Source organism: Arvicola amphibius, chromosome 3, assembly GCF_903992535.2.
Source record: "Arvicola amphibius chromosome 3, mArvAmp1.2, whole genome shotgun sequence".
Taxonomy (NCBI): Eukaryota; Metazoa; Chordata; class Mammalia; order Rodentia; family Cricetidae; genus Arvicola; species Arvicola amphibius.
This window is the reverse complement of record NC_052049.1, coordinates 48,893,082-48,906,860: the sequence shown is the minus strand read 5'-3', so window position 1 is coordinate 48,906,860 and position 13,779 is coordinate 48,893,082. Positions and strand designations below refer to the sequence as shown.

General features: G+C 37.5%; 1 protein-coding gene across 2 annotated transcripts in view; it reads right to left on the bottom strand.

The window, feature by feature from the left end:
* Nucleotides 1-760: 760 nt before the first annotated feature.
* The window catches only part of Fcho2 (FCH and mu domain containing endocytic adaptor 2), a 96,121-nt gene continuing 83,102 nt past the window's right edge, over nt 761-13,779 (bottom strand). For both annotated transcript variants that reach the window (XM_038321269.1, XM_038321268.1), the window contains exons 21-26: nt 10,530-10,685; nt 10,068-10,200; nt 7,661-7,860; nt 6,921-6,985; nt 3,372-3,536; nt 761-3,089 (exon numbers count right to left, since the gene is read on the bottom strand). In XM_038321269.1, coding sequence (XP_038177197.1) covers nt 3,067-3,089; nt 3,372-3,536; nt 6,921-6,985; nt 7,661-7,860; nt 10,068-10,200; nt 10,530-10,685 — 742 coding nt within the window. In that variant the 3' untranslated portion in view covers nt 761-3,066. The remainder of the gene's footprint in view (nt 3,090-3,371; nt 3,537-6,920; nt 6,986-7,660; nt 7,861-10,067; nt 10,201-10,529; nt 10,686-13,779) is intronic.

Genomic DNA, 13,779 nt, shown 5'->3' with positions numbered 1-13,779 from the left:
CCAACCAAACCTAAATAATTATACTACTTGATTTTATGACACCGTTGACAAAATTGTCACCACTTAATATATATTTTTTTCTTTTCTCATTTTATTCTTTTGTTCCTTTCTAAATTCACTGGTTTGGCTTTTGGTTTTGTTTTTCAGACTTGATGTTCTAACTTCTGACATGATTTTTTAAAATTACATTTACTTACTTGCTATCTTACTGTGCGTGTGCGGAGGTCAGAGGAGGACATGAGGGAGTCAGTTCCCTCCTTTCGTTGTGTGGGTCTGGGAATTGAACTCAGGTCATCAGATTTGATGACAAGCACCTTTCCTAGATGAGCCACCTCTCAGGCCTCATCATGATTTTAAATTATATACAACTGTTCCTACAAAACTGGCCAAGAAGAAAAGTCTTTACTAAAATTCATAATCAATTTAAATATTTATAAATATGCTAAAAATAAGTCCTTATTAAACACTTTTAATAATTAGAGATATATACTAAACCAAGTTTTCTATGACCAATAAAAGTTTAGTAGTTCAATCTGTATGCTAGCAAAAATGGTGATCTAAAGTTCAAAACCTTCTGGGACTCCAGCTCAGCGTTAGAGTGCCTAGCACCCACTAGGCCCTGGGGACAATCCCTACTACCAAAAAAGGAAAAATCATTCTAATAAAGTTTAAAGTCAATTGCTCATTCCTTCCTCAGCTTGACTGTCCTATCTATAACATATCTATTAATAGGGATACAAAGACACATAAAGTCAACTGCTAAAGTATATATTACATGTTTATTAGGGATACAACTTTCATGTAAAATTTACATTTTATGAAAAAAAATCAAAAATATTTACAAAATTTTGGAAGATAGATGTGTTCAAATTACAACCCAAAGTAGTAAATAACACTCCTTAAAAGCCAAACTTGTTAAGAATTTGTTTACAAATTCCTGGTTAAAGAAGCAGCTACAAAGTCGTCACTGTACACAGCAAGAACCAGCTTGCTAGATAGTCTCTCACTGAAATCTACTGGGCGTCTGAAAAACAACATTAGTGAACTTTTAGGTGAAAAAAGAAAATCACTATAAACTCATATGGCTTTAAAACTGTAACCTGTACCCAATACAAACTTGCATGTCAACACCAGGTATGAAGGCTATGGGGATAAGAAAGTGCACAAGGTTAGCCATTCCACTCATTTTAACATAAGGTAATACTTGATTAAAAACAGACATTGTGAATTTAGCAGTGTCAGAATTTAAATAGTAAAGCATTAGCTGTCCAATAAAAGCAAATTTAGTCAATATTTTAGTAAGGATAATTGTAACTGGCATTTTAAAGAACTTGAGTTAGAAATTCTAATTTTGCTAATTAGTAAAGACTAACGTCCGATAAATTGCCTTATGTTTGCTTAAGTCAAACCTAAATTTAGAACTGGAAAACAATGAATATATAAAAATACTCATTTTGTATTACATACTGTGGAAGAATAGATTCTCTGCTGTGTTTAGTATAGCAAGATGATATTTTAGTGTCTAGTAATAGGGGTTTTATCTTTTGTAAAGCTTAACAAAATAATTAGTGGTTTATATAAATTATCAAACATAACACAAACTATCACTTTTATGAAAAATGACATTGGTATTTATCATAAATTTCCACTTGTAACTTATGAACCTTTGTCTAAAACATTTTATTTCTTTTGTCAACCAGAATTGCTATAAAGTAACTACTCAGTATGAGCAGTTCACATTAAGAAACACTTAACTCAATCCTTTACTTCAGATAATCTTACCATATGGAATTTGGCAATTTTCTAATCATTAAAGTGAACACAAGTGACAGTATTTCTCTCATTGCCAACATCAATCTTCTGAAAAATTATTCATAGAATGCTAGAAAACTCATATTCACAACACAATAGTAACTGTGTAAATTTTCTTTGATAAATACAGTCAAGGGAAATGCTAAATTAAGAGTTAAAATACCAGTTACCAATTTATCACCACAGTTTCAGCACTTGTTCACTTCACTTATTTATGAGGTCAATGCTGAATATCCGAAGACAATTTTACTCCCAGTAAACATACTCCATTAGGAGTTTTTCTAGTGGCCGCAGTGTATCATTAAGGACATGAGCCAGGATTTTTAAGTATAAATTATCTTTTGGTTATTTTAAATTTTCGTTCCAAATACAATTTTAAAATAAAATTATTTTAAAAATTGCAAGTATCTTTTAAATATGCTTGACCACTGTGTGATTCTGAATACAAGATCCAGCGTGAGAAAAAAGTGAGGCACATGAATTAGCACAGACTAGAGGCACATTTCTGGTTTTGTTATTGTTTTAAAAGGCACACATTATGTAATCCATATAAAAATAAATTAAATCTACAGCATTAATTCATCAACAATCACAACTTCTATAAAGTTAATCAACTGCAGAAGTAAGTTTTTCTGCTGTCCTTTGCAAGCTTATTTTAAAACACATTGCACTTGAGAATTTAAAAAAATTATATAAAACACCATTTACACTTTATTAATATGCTTATGAGAATCAGATTATAGGGTTTTTTAAGCATACAACTTGGACTCTGGTCTGATTACCTTATGGCACATAACTCAATTAGATTGAGCTCTGAGTTAACATTCAAAACTTAAAATTCACGCTCTGTTTATATTCATTCAATATCAAACTTATGGAACTTCAAAGCTATCTTTGAGTCTAAATATGTATGGAAAGCTAAATAATTTTGTGCTTGCTCTCCTGAAATTTTAGGTTTGTTACTACATTCTAACCTTTTTAAAAATACAGATACTGAAGATAATAAAGTTCATTTTAGTAACAATTTGAACACATGTGCTTCCTGAATATTGCATTTGATCATTACTGTGTACAAGGTCATTTCAGTGCTATTTCTTTCAATGACTCACTTTAAAAGTGCAATTTAAGGTTTGTAGTCAGCTTTCAAAGACGAAGCTTGCAGGACATCATACAAGTAAAGACAGTGTTCGGAAAGAACAGGTGATGCAGTAGCAGGTTTGCACTGTCCCTTGAGAAAACCGCTTTCTAGGTGGATCAACAATCCGCCAAGTATCGTCCTGAAAAACACCAAGCAGACCTTTGCTGTTACAGTTGCAAACACGGTAAATGACCACATTGCTCTCTGTGGTTACAGACACAGAACTCTAGTTCCCACCTGCTGTTTACACTGCATTAGAACCACATTACATAGTCCACTATGCCGATCATGGTAACTCTACCAAGACTGTCTTTATCTTGCAGTTGTGGCAAGAGAAAAAAATTCATGCTTTTAAATTATAAACTGCTAGAGAACAAGTGTTTCCCACATACACTACCAAATTCAAAATATCCCAACTTACCAGTGGCAAAACGCTTCTTTACTAAAGAAAGTCTATAGCCAGTGCCAACAAGCTCAATATCTACTCCTGAGAGGGTATTTCCCTCACTAAGGAATTGCACGGCAAGCGTTGTGGGCTTGCTAGGTCCTTCTGAAAGATCAAATTTTGCTCTGAGAGATCCAGAACCTGCAAAGAAAAGAATCAAAACCTTATAAAAGGTAAACGACATTGCAAACCAAATAAAATAAAATGAGCACCTAAGCCAGTGCTTCTCAACCCTCCTAATTTGAGTCTTCAAACAGCTTCTCATGTTGTGGTGATGCCCAAATATAAAATTATTTTCACTGCTACTTCATAACTGTAATTTTGCTACTTGTTACAAATTGTAACGTAAACATCTGGTATGCAAGATATTGGATTAATTGACCCCTGGGAAAGGGCCATTGCAGCCCATAGGCTGAAAACTGCTGATCTAACCAAAACTACCTCAGCCAATGGTAAATTCATGAGATGTGCAGAGCAAACAAACCATTATCCTGTTTTCAAATTAAACCCTATTCAGTGAGCCTGAACTTCTACAAAGTAATTCCAATACTATTTTCTCTTAATTAACAGTAATGTTCCGAAATGTATACTGATTAGATAGATGCCTATGATATGCATGTGTTAAAATGACTTAACAAAGACGAGGTAAGGAATGAGGGCAGCACACAGGGAACACAGGGGCATGACACAAGGGATGGGGGACAGGGGGCAACAAGACAAAGTAAAGAGAAGTGAGTGCTGAATATCAGATCATGCAGTCCAACAAGGGAAGAGGAAAAGTCAGCTGTTACATTGGGAGGAGGTGTCAATCTCGCTATTTTCCACTCGTCTTAGCATCATACTCTAAACAACTGAGCTAACTGGCTAGCTGCATCACCCTATTTTTCAGATTTTATTAGCACAACATCACATCACCCCATAGATATTTTGTAAGTCTTTTCTTTCAGCTGTAACCATTTATTCACATGTCCCCATCTGACTGCAGCAGAACGGGGGCATCAGTGAAACTAGTGATCTGATAAATGCTCTGAACACATACATTTCTGCTGAAAGTTCTAACACTGCTGGGCATGGTGGTGTGCCTTTTAGGCAGGTACTGGGATGTAGACAGAGGACCTGTGAGAGCAGGCTTAAGAGAATCAAATCCACACCACAGTATCTGGAGAACACGACACAAAGGGAGGACAGCAGCAGAGGAAACTAGAATAGTAGCAAGGCCCAGGCCCCAATAAGAAGTTTATGACATAACCACAAGGAAACACCCAAGATAAGACAGGCAAGAACATCTCAGATTAGTGTCCCAGAAGAGAAGGGAGGGGCAAGATGCAAAGTAAGGAGACCAATGGCAAGACAATAAAAGTTTATTAGGGCTATAGGTGACGGGAAAAGGGGTTCTGTAGGAGAGCCAAAGCATAAGCAAGGAACACAGTATCTAAAAGGAAAGAAAGGAGAAGTCCAGGAGGATTTCTAACCTAATTTAACCTGAGTTTCTGGTTAGGGCAGGGGGTCTCAACCTGTGAGTCGAGATTTGGAGGTTAATGACCCTTTCACAGGGTCACATACCAAGTACCTTGCATATCAGAAAGCATATAGCAAAACTACAGTTATGAAGTAGCAACAAAAATAATTTTATGGTTGGGGGTTACCACTGCATGAGGAACTAACTATTAAAGAAAAGGCGAAAACCATTGTGTCAGGGGAAGTAGACAGCCTTGCTCCAAGGAGACATTTTAATCCCCTGTATATACAAAGTTTAACACTACAGAGAAATATTGAACAAGATGTAGTAGCTAGTCTGTCCTATGCTATCGTGCCAGGGGATGCACACCAGAGTGGAGAACTTTTGCCTAATTCTTAACTGTTGTCCACACAGTTCTGAAAGCTTGTCCACTCTTGCTCAGCATCTCAGCTCTATGAAAGCTCCACTACCAGCACCAACAAGGAGCAGTCACCCTGCAACCCTTAAGCTTTACAACTACTGCCTGTTCCTTTTCTGGTACTGAGTTAGAATAGAAGACATGTTTCTCTTTTACAGCATTTGAATCTGGTTTGAATGACCACATGAAAACCACATTCATAAAATTCTCCCATTTCCTCACATAGAGCAGACATTTTCATACCTGAATAACAGAAGGAAAGTACTAACTATGTGATACAAAATGTGAATCTTGTTTTTGAGAGAATAAATTCCTTTTCTATTTACAATTATCACATGTTTTATTAAATAGGGAACAAGATATTCTCTCTTCCTTGCTAGCTGGCTGTAAGCCTAAGACATAGGATGTCTGATATACTTCCAATTTTAAGTTAGAAATTTCAGTGTGGTTCACAAACCGTCAGTGAAGCTAGCTACCAACTAAAAATACTAACTCTGAGTACTAAAACAATGAAAAAGAACTTGAAGCCAGCCACCTTACCTCAGGTGTGGCTCTCTAGTACAAATCTGCTCCAGCACTACAGATATACAAGAATAGACAATCTAGATTTGTTGATAGTCCTTTATATATAGCAATAAAGGAGGAGAAAAACCACTGATAAGCGCAAAATGTTCAAAAAGCTGAACAAAATTGGAAGAGCTAAAGCATTCACTCAATAAGAAAAATTAATGCAGGATAACTAGAAAGACAAGTTCTTTTTAACTAAGAGAGACAATGGGTATCTCATGTTAAGGACTTAACTGGGAAACCCTAAGCTAGTTTTACAGACACTAAATCAGAGGGGATAGTGGAGTGATAACTAGCCATATGGTGTCAGTCAGTAGGAGGAGACAATTAACTTGTCTCTCTTTAAAACTGCCACACATAACTGAAGATATCTGGCTTACTCTGACAGGAAGGAACAGAAAGGTTCTCTCAGCTAGACTAAGCAGACAAGTTTCATGCCAACACAGCTGGTCTCTATGCATCTGGGGAGGGAAAGCAGGGCACCTGCTCTAACAGAAAGCATCTGTTCTCCCTATGAACAGAATAAGCTCAATCATGTGCAATTATCTGAGTTACCTACCAAGGGATAGTTCTATTTTTTAATAAATTCTACCACTAGGTATTTCTCTTATGCAAACACAAAAAAAACATTTATCCTGCAGTTATAAAATTATAACAGTTAATTTTCCCTCAAAGAAAGCATATTTAAAGGAAGGGTAAAAAGTGTTCTGAATCTCAGTTTGTACATTCTTACATACGGGATTAACTTCCACCTAGTGGTCAGTCCTAGAACTGAAGCCATGAAATTTCAGAAGGAAACTTTCAATGTATATGGCTTTAAAAACAAACAAACAAAAAATAACCAAAATGGCTAGCAAGTAAAGGCTCTTGTCACCATGCCTCAAACCCGAGTCTCATCCTCAGGACCCAGAGTGTGGAAGGAAGAGAACTGATTGATAAAAGCTGTCCTCTGACCATACCTGTGTGCACTCACACACATAATTAATAAAGGTAGTAACAGTAATATCAATAATAGAAAACAACTAAGGCCAGGAAAAGCAGAAGAGCACAATACAGAGAATCAGAAGGAGCACACCCTTACCTCCACTCTCTGATTTCTCCGAAATCCCAGATAATTTCCAAAAGGCTTTCATTTGTTCTGCATTCCTGTAGTAAGAACAAGTATCTTTAAATTCAGTCTCTTATAACATCTAATACATAAATGGACTCTCAATAAATATACCTCAAGTATTTTTATTATAAAAACTACATTGTGGGCTTTAAATGGCATTACCTAGTGAAAATATATCATATACATAAATGTAATGCTGTAGTTTTCTCAAGAAATGAAAGTTTATCAAATTATAAGATTCCCTTCATTTCCAGTGGTCAAAGGAAAGAAGCCTGTGTATATGTGGCTCAGTATCTTAGTCAAAATAAACACTGTATTTAATGATAACTATAGAGCTGTCAGAATCTGTACTATAGTACTAATAGAGGTAGAAGGGGTACAAGAGGTGGTCAGCAATGGCAGAAACTAGTACTACTGAACACTAAGCAGATATTCCTGTAGATAGGCTAAGTGCAATATTTAACCTTATTAAATAATAATTATTGTTCTTTAAATTCTACGTATGTATAGAAATGTGCTTGCCACTGGCACATGTAGGAGTCAGAAGAGCTCCTTTACATGTGTTCACAGGAACTTTTTAACTAAGGTCGTCAGATGTGCAAGGGCAAGCACTTAACCCAATTATTGTTAACCTCTTAAGAGGTTAAGAGGTTAGAACTGCTGCAGCTGAAGACAAACAGAAATGCAACTGGAATGCACAAACAGTTTACCATATTGCAGGGGGAAGGGACTGCATATTTGTGACTCCTCCATCCACTGGTACCACCACCTGTATGTTGGAAAGCACACTCGGTGCGACCATAGCTTCTGGGTTGTACTTATAATCCACTCTCAAATCAGTGGTGCTGGCACTACATTTCCAGTATGTCGCAAGATTTAGAGGCGTGGACTGAATGCCATTTGATGATACCTTTAAAGAGAATCAAACAAGTAACTGTCTTTGCCTGAAGAATAAACAAGGCATGTTCATGACACAAACACCTGTGCCTAAGAATCTGCAGAATCACAACTAAGCAGCAAGAAGAGCGGCTGTTGCTAGGTAGAAAAAAGCACTAGGGTCACTCTTGTACGTGGACCTGGGACAGCCTACCTGCAAACTGCCATGGTGCAGTTCCCTTGGATCCAACTGCAGAAAATCTGACTTTATAGATTAAGCACTGTGTCCAGAAATTAGCATTCAATTAGGTAATTTTTAAAAATTTATTTGTATGAAGTCTAAAACCTTTCAAAGGAGAACTCTAAGAGTCCCCATTAGTTATAAATGAATTTTAAGAATTTAGATATACATCTGTAAGAAAAGAAGGTTCACCATGTGGTCCCCAAAACCTAAAACACACTTCAAACATTTATTCAGTTTAAACATAGTGAACGGCACAATTCCTGACTCTTCAGCTCCTTTTTCAAAGGGCTCCTTGAAGCCATTTCCTTTCGTCTATAGCAATTCCTTTCTAACAATACTATTTACTGATCATGTTTATCATCTCCTTGTCCTAGTCCCAGGAATTAGCAAGCACTGATTATAAATGTCGTTTTTAGAAACACAAGCTATCTTTAATATCATTACACTATTAAAAATTCAAAAATTAATTTTAAATAGAGAATTTATCTCCAGCATGTGCGTGCATGCATGAGCATTGCTGAGGATGAAGCTCCAGGCTTAACACGTGTAGGATTGAGTGCTCTAACTACTGAACTGTAACCAAGCCCACCCCCTTGGTGTTTTTACTCCCACTGTTAACAACGTTACACAACCTCCCCGAGCTTAGGAACATGAAACATGGTTTTTATAACATACTGGTGAAGTAGTGTATTCCTCTGCTGCTGTATGCTCAGGTACCCTGGAAACAATACTACAGTAAATGTATTTTGTACCTTTTCTTTGCCTGTCATGAAACTTCTGAGTAATTATTTCATAAAGAACTTTGAATTAAACCAATTAATTTACTACAACTACCTTCTAAAAGGTTCTATTAATTTACACTCAGGAGTAAGTAAGTGGTCACATCTCTTTCAATACTGGATGGAGCAACCATTACTGCCTTAACCACTGCATCCAAGAGTTATCCACCTTGTACTCATAAAGGTTCTTAGAGTAATCCCTTTAGTCCGTCTAATGCACTCCAGCACTTTATGTACATACTCACCTGTTTTCGTGTCAGTTACCTCCTCTGACATACCTCCTGGGTTTTAAATCTATTATGTGTGTGTGCACATGCACGCGCGCGCGCGCGCACACACACACACACACACACACACGAAAGTTAGAGTTGTGCTGTGGAGTCAGTTCTCCCATTCCACATTTATGTGAATTTAAAAATTGAACTTGAATCATCAGGATCAAATTCAGGTTATGAGGATTGCACAAAAAGCACTTTTAATCACAGAGCCACCCCATCAGCCCCTCTTCCAGGTTTTAAACATACTTAGAAATGGCTTTCATAACTCAACAGTAAAATGATATAATAAGTATATGTTATGTATACATACATCGTTGTACATAATTTATTTTAGTCACTTTATGATTTCATTTATTATTGAGTATTTAATACATGTAGACTTAAGAGTTTTATATTAAAAAAAATTTTTTTTCAAGGCAAAGTTTTTCTGTGTAGCCTTAGCTGTCCTGGAACTTGCTCTGTAGACCAGAGTGGCCTCGAACTCAGAGATATACCTGCCTCTGCCTCCTGAGTGCTGAGATTAAAAGCATGTGCCACCACTTCCTGTCTATTACTTCTTATTTTATTCTCTTATGTAACAGTACTAACAAATCCAGAGAAACACTTAAATTCTGTGCTATTAATATAAACAGTGAGGTTTGCCATGTCAAACTTTAACTGACTGATTTGGCATTTCTTTATGAAGAATGGCTATATCAGAGTTTTCTGGTTAAATATAATTTCATGTATTTTTACTCAGCCGTTGAGTAAAAAACAGATGGTAAACACTATCATTTTGGCTGAAATAGTCATAAACTTACTAAAAGAGTTTCAAATTCCAAAATAATCTTGCATTCTTAGAATGGACCTCATTTGGCTACATATTTACTCATCTAGTGTTCTGCCAAATTCCATTTGTTTATCTGTAAATTTAAGGTTTTCACAGTGATAGGACACTCACCTGATACTTTAATACATCTACGTTATAGTAAGAAGCAGATGGATTTTGCTCTGATAGCTTCTTGAGGTAGACAGTAACAGCTTGCATGTTCATCCAAAAATCTTTTGTGTTGGAATCACACTGTGATGGATCACTGTATGTATAAGAAACATTTTTGTTATTTCATTTGTTGTATCTTTTTCCTTCCTTTATTTAGTTAGTTGGTGACCTGGGAAAGACTATTAGAAACCAGTCAAATGTGGGATGAGGGAAAACCAAGATTAGAAGAGGAAGAACGGAACAGTGAAAAGGTTCCCTGAAAAGTAACGAGCACTAGCATCAAAACAAAGCAAAAGGGAGGCACAAAGCTGCTTAACTGCAATAATTTTGACATTGTCTTCAATCAACATTATTTCATAAAGATAAAACATTTCTTAAAAAGAAACTTCAATCTTAATTTTAAAAGCAAAGCACAACACAAACCTGAACACAAGCTGTGAATTTGGAAGAATTTGCTCGAGTCTGCTGATGTTTTTCACTCTAAAGCACAGCACAGCCGGAGAGGGGTTGCTTGTGAAAACTTTAATAATTCCACTTGGAAATGATATTGTCACATCTCCAGTGATCTTCACAATACACCTGACATTGGAGGACATGGACAAGTGCTTAAATGTCTTCTCAAAAGTATGCTTTGTTTTAAAAAGTATATGTATGTATGCATATACATACAGCTGTGCATCTGTTCATACAGATATGTATTTATATCCTTTCTTATAATTACATACTAAACATAGAAACTGTAATGGCGTATTCCTGCTATTACACATAAGCACAGTTCTTTGTGTGTGGCAGCCATCCTTTGAAGACCTGTATAGACAGTACTTCCCTATTAATAGCATCAGTAACCAGTTACAGTTACTTTCTCCTTTCTCCTCTTGAGACCTCTGAAGCCCTGGGACTGGTAATGGCTGCTCTTCTTTTCATTGCTTCTTCCTCTGAAACTTGATTCATACTGTGTCGCTCAGACTCTATCCGCTTCAGATCATCTCCAGTGGTCCCTTTTCTTTTCCTGAAATCCTGAGTTCCTGACTCACCACTAATCTTATCTCGGCACCACTATTTCTAGCATAATTTTTATTAAGTTCAATATCCATCCAGATGGTCCTTTTAATATCCTTGGTCACCTAGTTCTTCACCTGTCTCTTCCAGGGGCCCTGTCCTTTAGCTGTCCCCAGCCGCGGTCCTCAACACCCTGGTGCACAATGAGCACTTATCGACTCAGACTCCCACTTTTCTGAGTCATTCCATCTAGTAGCACTACCTAATTCCTCACCATGCTACCTCACTTCCTAACTTCATATCCTTATATCCCTTATCTTTAATTTTCCGGGCTCCTCATTAGACATGCTCCTTTATGCTTTTGCTAACTGATCACCTGAACAGGAAGACTTGACTAAACCTAGTTTCCCTCCCACAAACGTATAGCTGAATGTGACGAGAAAAAACCTGAGCATGCCCTGGCTGGCCATTCTATCTTGTTTGGTCACTCGCTCCTGTCTTCTCATAGCTTGTTTCTTCTCTTACAGCATATTTTTCACCCTACACCTAGGTGATTATGCTATTTTTAATGAAGTAAAATCAGAAAAGAATTTTCTATTTTCACTACTGAACTCATAATCTGCCAAACCTCTATCTATCATGCACCATTCCTGTTTTAATGGAAGACTTGTTCGCATGGGCAGGTTGGTGTGTGGAGGCCAGAGGTTGTTATCAGATTTCTTCCTTGATTGCTCACCACCTGATTTTTTTCAAGGCCTTTCTCACTAAATCTGGAGCTCATGTATGCGGCCATACGTGGCCTTTCACTTTAATGTAGTATTTTTACTACTCTTTTGAGAACCTCATAGACATATACAATGTATTTGACCATATTCATCCTTTACTCTTCCTCCTAATTCTTGTCAGATGCACTACTCCCCCCAACTTCCACACCCAGCTTTTATGTGGATGTTGAAGATCTGAATTTCAGATCCTCAGTCCTCATGCTTGTGCAGGCACTTGATCAAGTTAAGTCATCTCCCTGGTCCCTAGTGGAGAGAGGGAGAGAGAGAGAGAGAGAGAGAGAGAGAGAGAGAGAGAGAGAGAGAGAGAGAGAGAGAGAGAGAGAGAGGCAGGGAGGGAGGGAGGGAGGGAGGGAGGGAGGGAGGGAGGGAGGAAGAAAAAAGGAAAGAAAAATAAATTGAGACAGGCTCTCACAAAGGTGAAGATGGCCTTGAACTCACTAAGAAACTGAGGATGACCCTTAGCTCTTGATCCTCTTGCCTCCCCTTTCCAAGTGAAATTACAGGTGTGGGTCACCACACACAGCTCTATCACCTTTAAGTCAACCTATTAAAACTAAAATTCCTTCGTCCTCGCCACTATTCCATCTCTCAGCTTCCCCTCAGTAAAACATCCAAAGAATTACCGATATTTGTTTTCTCCAAACAGCTGCCCAAGTGTGAATAATCTGCTCCTGCACTCCAGCAGCCTCACATCTTTACCACGTCACTACAATTACATGCTCGAAGGTCACTGGTGACTTTTATACTGTCAATGCCAATGGCAGCATAAGGAATTCTTCATACCTTCCTTCATGAAACGACTTTTAGTTTCTAGACACTGCTCAACTGGTTCTGTCCTTCCCTTGCTGCTTCTGATCTCCATCCAGTTCCTATGCTTGGTCATTCTGGTCTTCATGTTTTCAACACAGAATCAAGACTTGGTTCTCTGATCGTTTCTTCTGTCTACTTCTTAAAACCCCAACTTCGTATATTACATACAAACCAAGAACACCAAATATTTTATCTCAAGTGTACACTTACTCAGTGAGCTCCAGGATCATGTACACAGCTACCAACTCGTGTACATCAATGACACTTAACAAGTACCTCAAATTTGGCATTCTATTCTCTCAAGAAATCTTGGTAACTGCTTTCAAATATATTTAGAATATCACCAACACTTACCATTTTCCCTGCTAATAATATACTTATTCACCATCATCTCTTATCTGGCTTTCTTCAGCTAATCTCTCCCTCTCTCTTTTTCTCCCTCTCTCTTTCTCTCCCTCCCTCCCCCCCTCCAAAGAGTAATCAAAATACTACAAAAACACAAATGACCTCATCACCTCTCAACTCATGGGATCCACTTGGCCTACCTTATTAAAAATGAATTCCCAATTTAGCATGGCCTACAGTGCCCAATCTGGTCTGGTACCTCTCTGGATGCATCCTCAACCACACTCCTATTTTATCCTATTCAGAGACATGTTTCACTCCGCTCCCCCAGATACACCCTGGATTCTACCACAGTGCCCTTGTCCCAGGGTGTTATTCTCCTAGATATGTGAATGGCTTGCTCCACCATACTTTTCAAGTAACTGCTTAAACCCTCCGAAAGTCTTTTTCCCCTACTGTAATTTCCCACCCTTTTACACCTCCCTTTTCAATAACACGTATGAGTACACAACTATTATTTGCTCCTCTCATGTTTTCTTTACTATAATGCATGGTCAGAAGACCTCTGTTTTCTGAAGTAGCCTTAGTATTTATTCAGAGTCTTGCTGGACATGATGGTGTATGCCTTTAATCCCAGCACTTTGGAGGCAGAGGCAGGTGGATTATCTGTTAAGTTCCAGGTGAGCCAGGAATACATAGGGACCCTGTTTTAAATATAACCAAAAAGAGTCTTA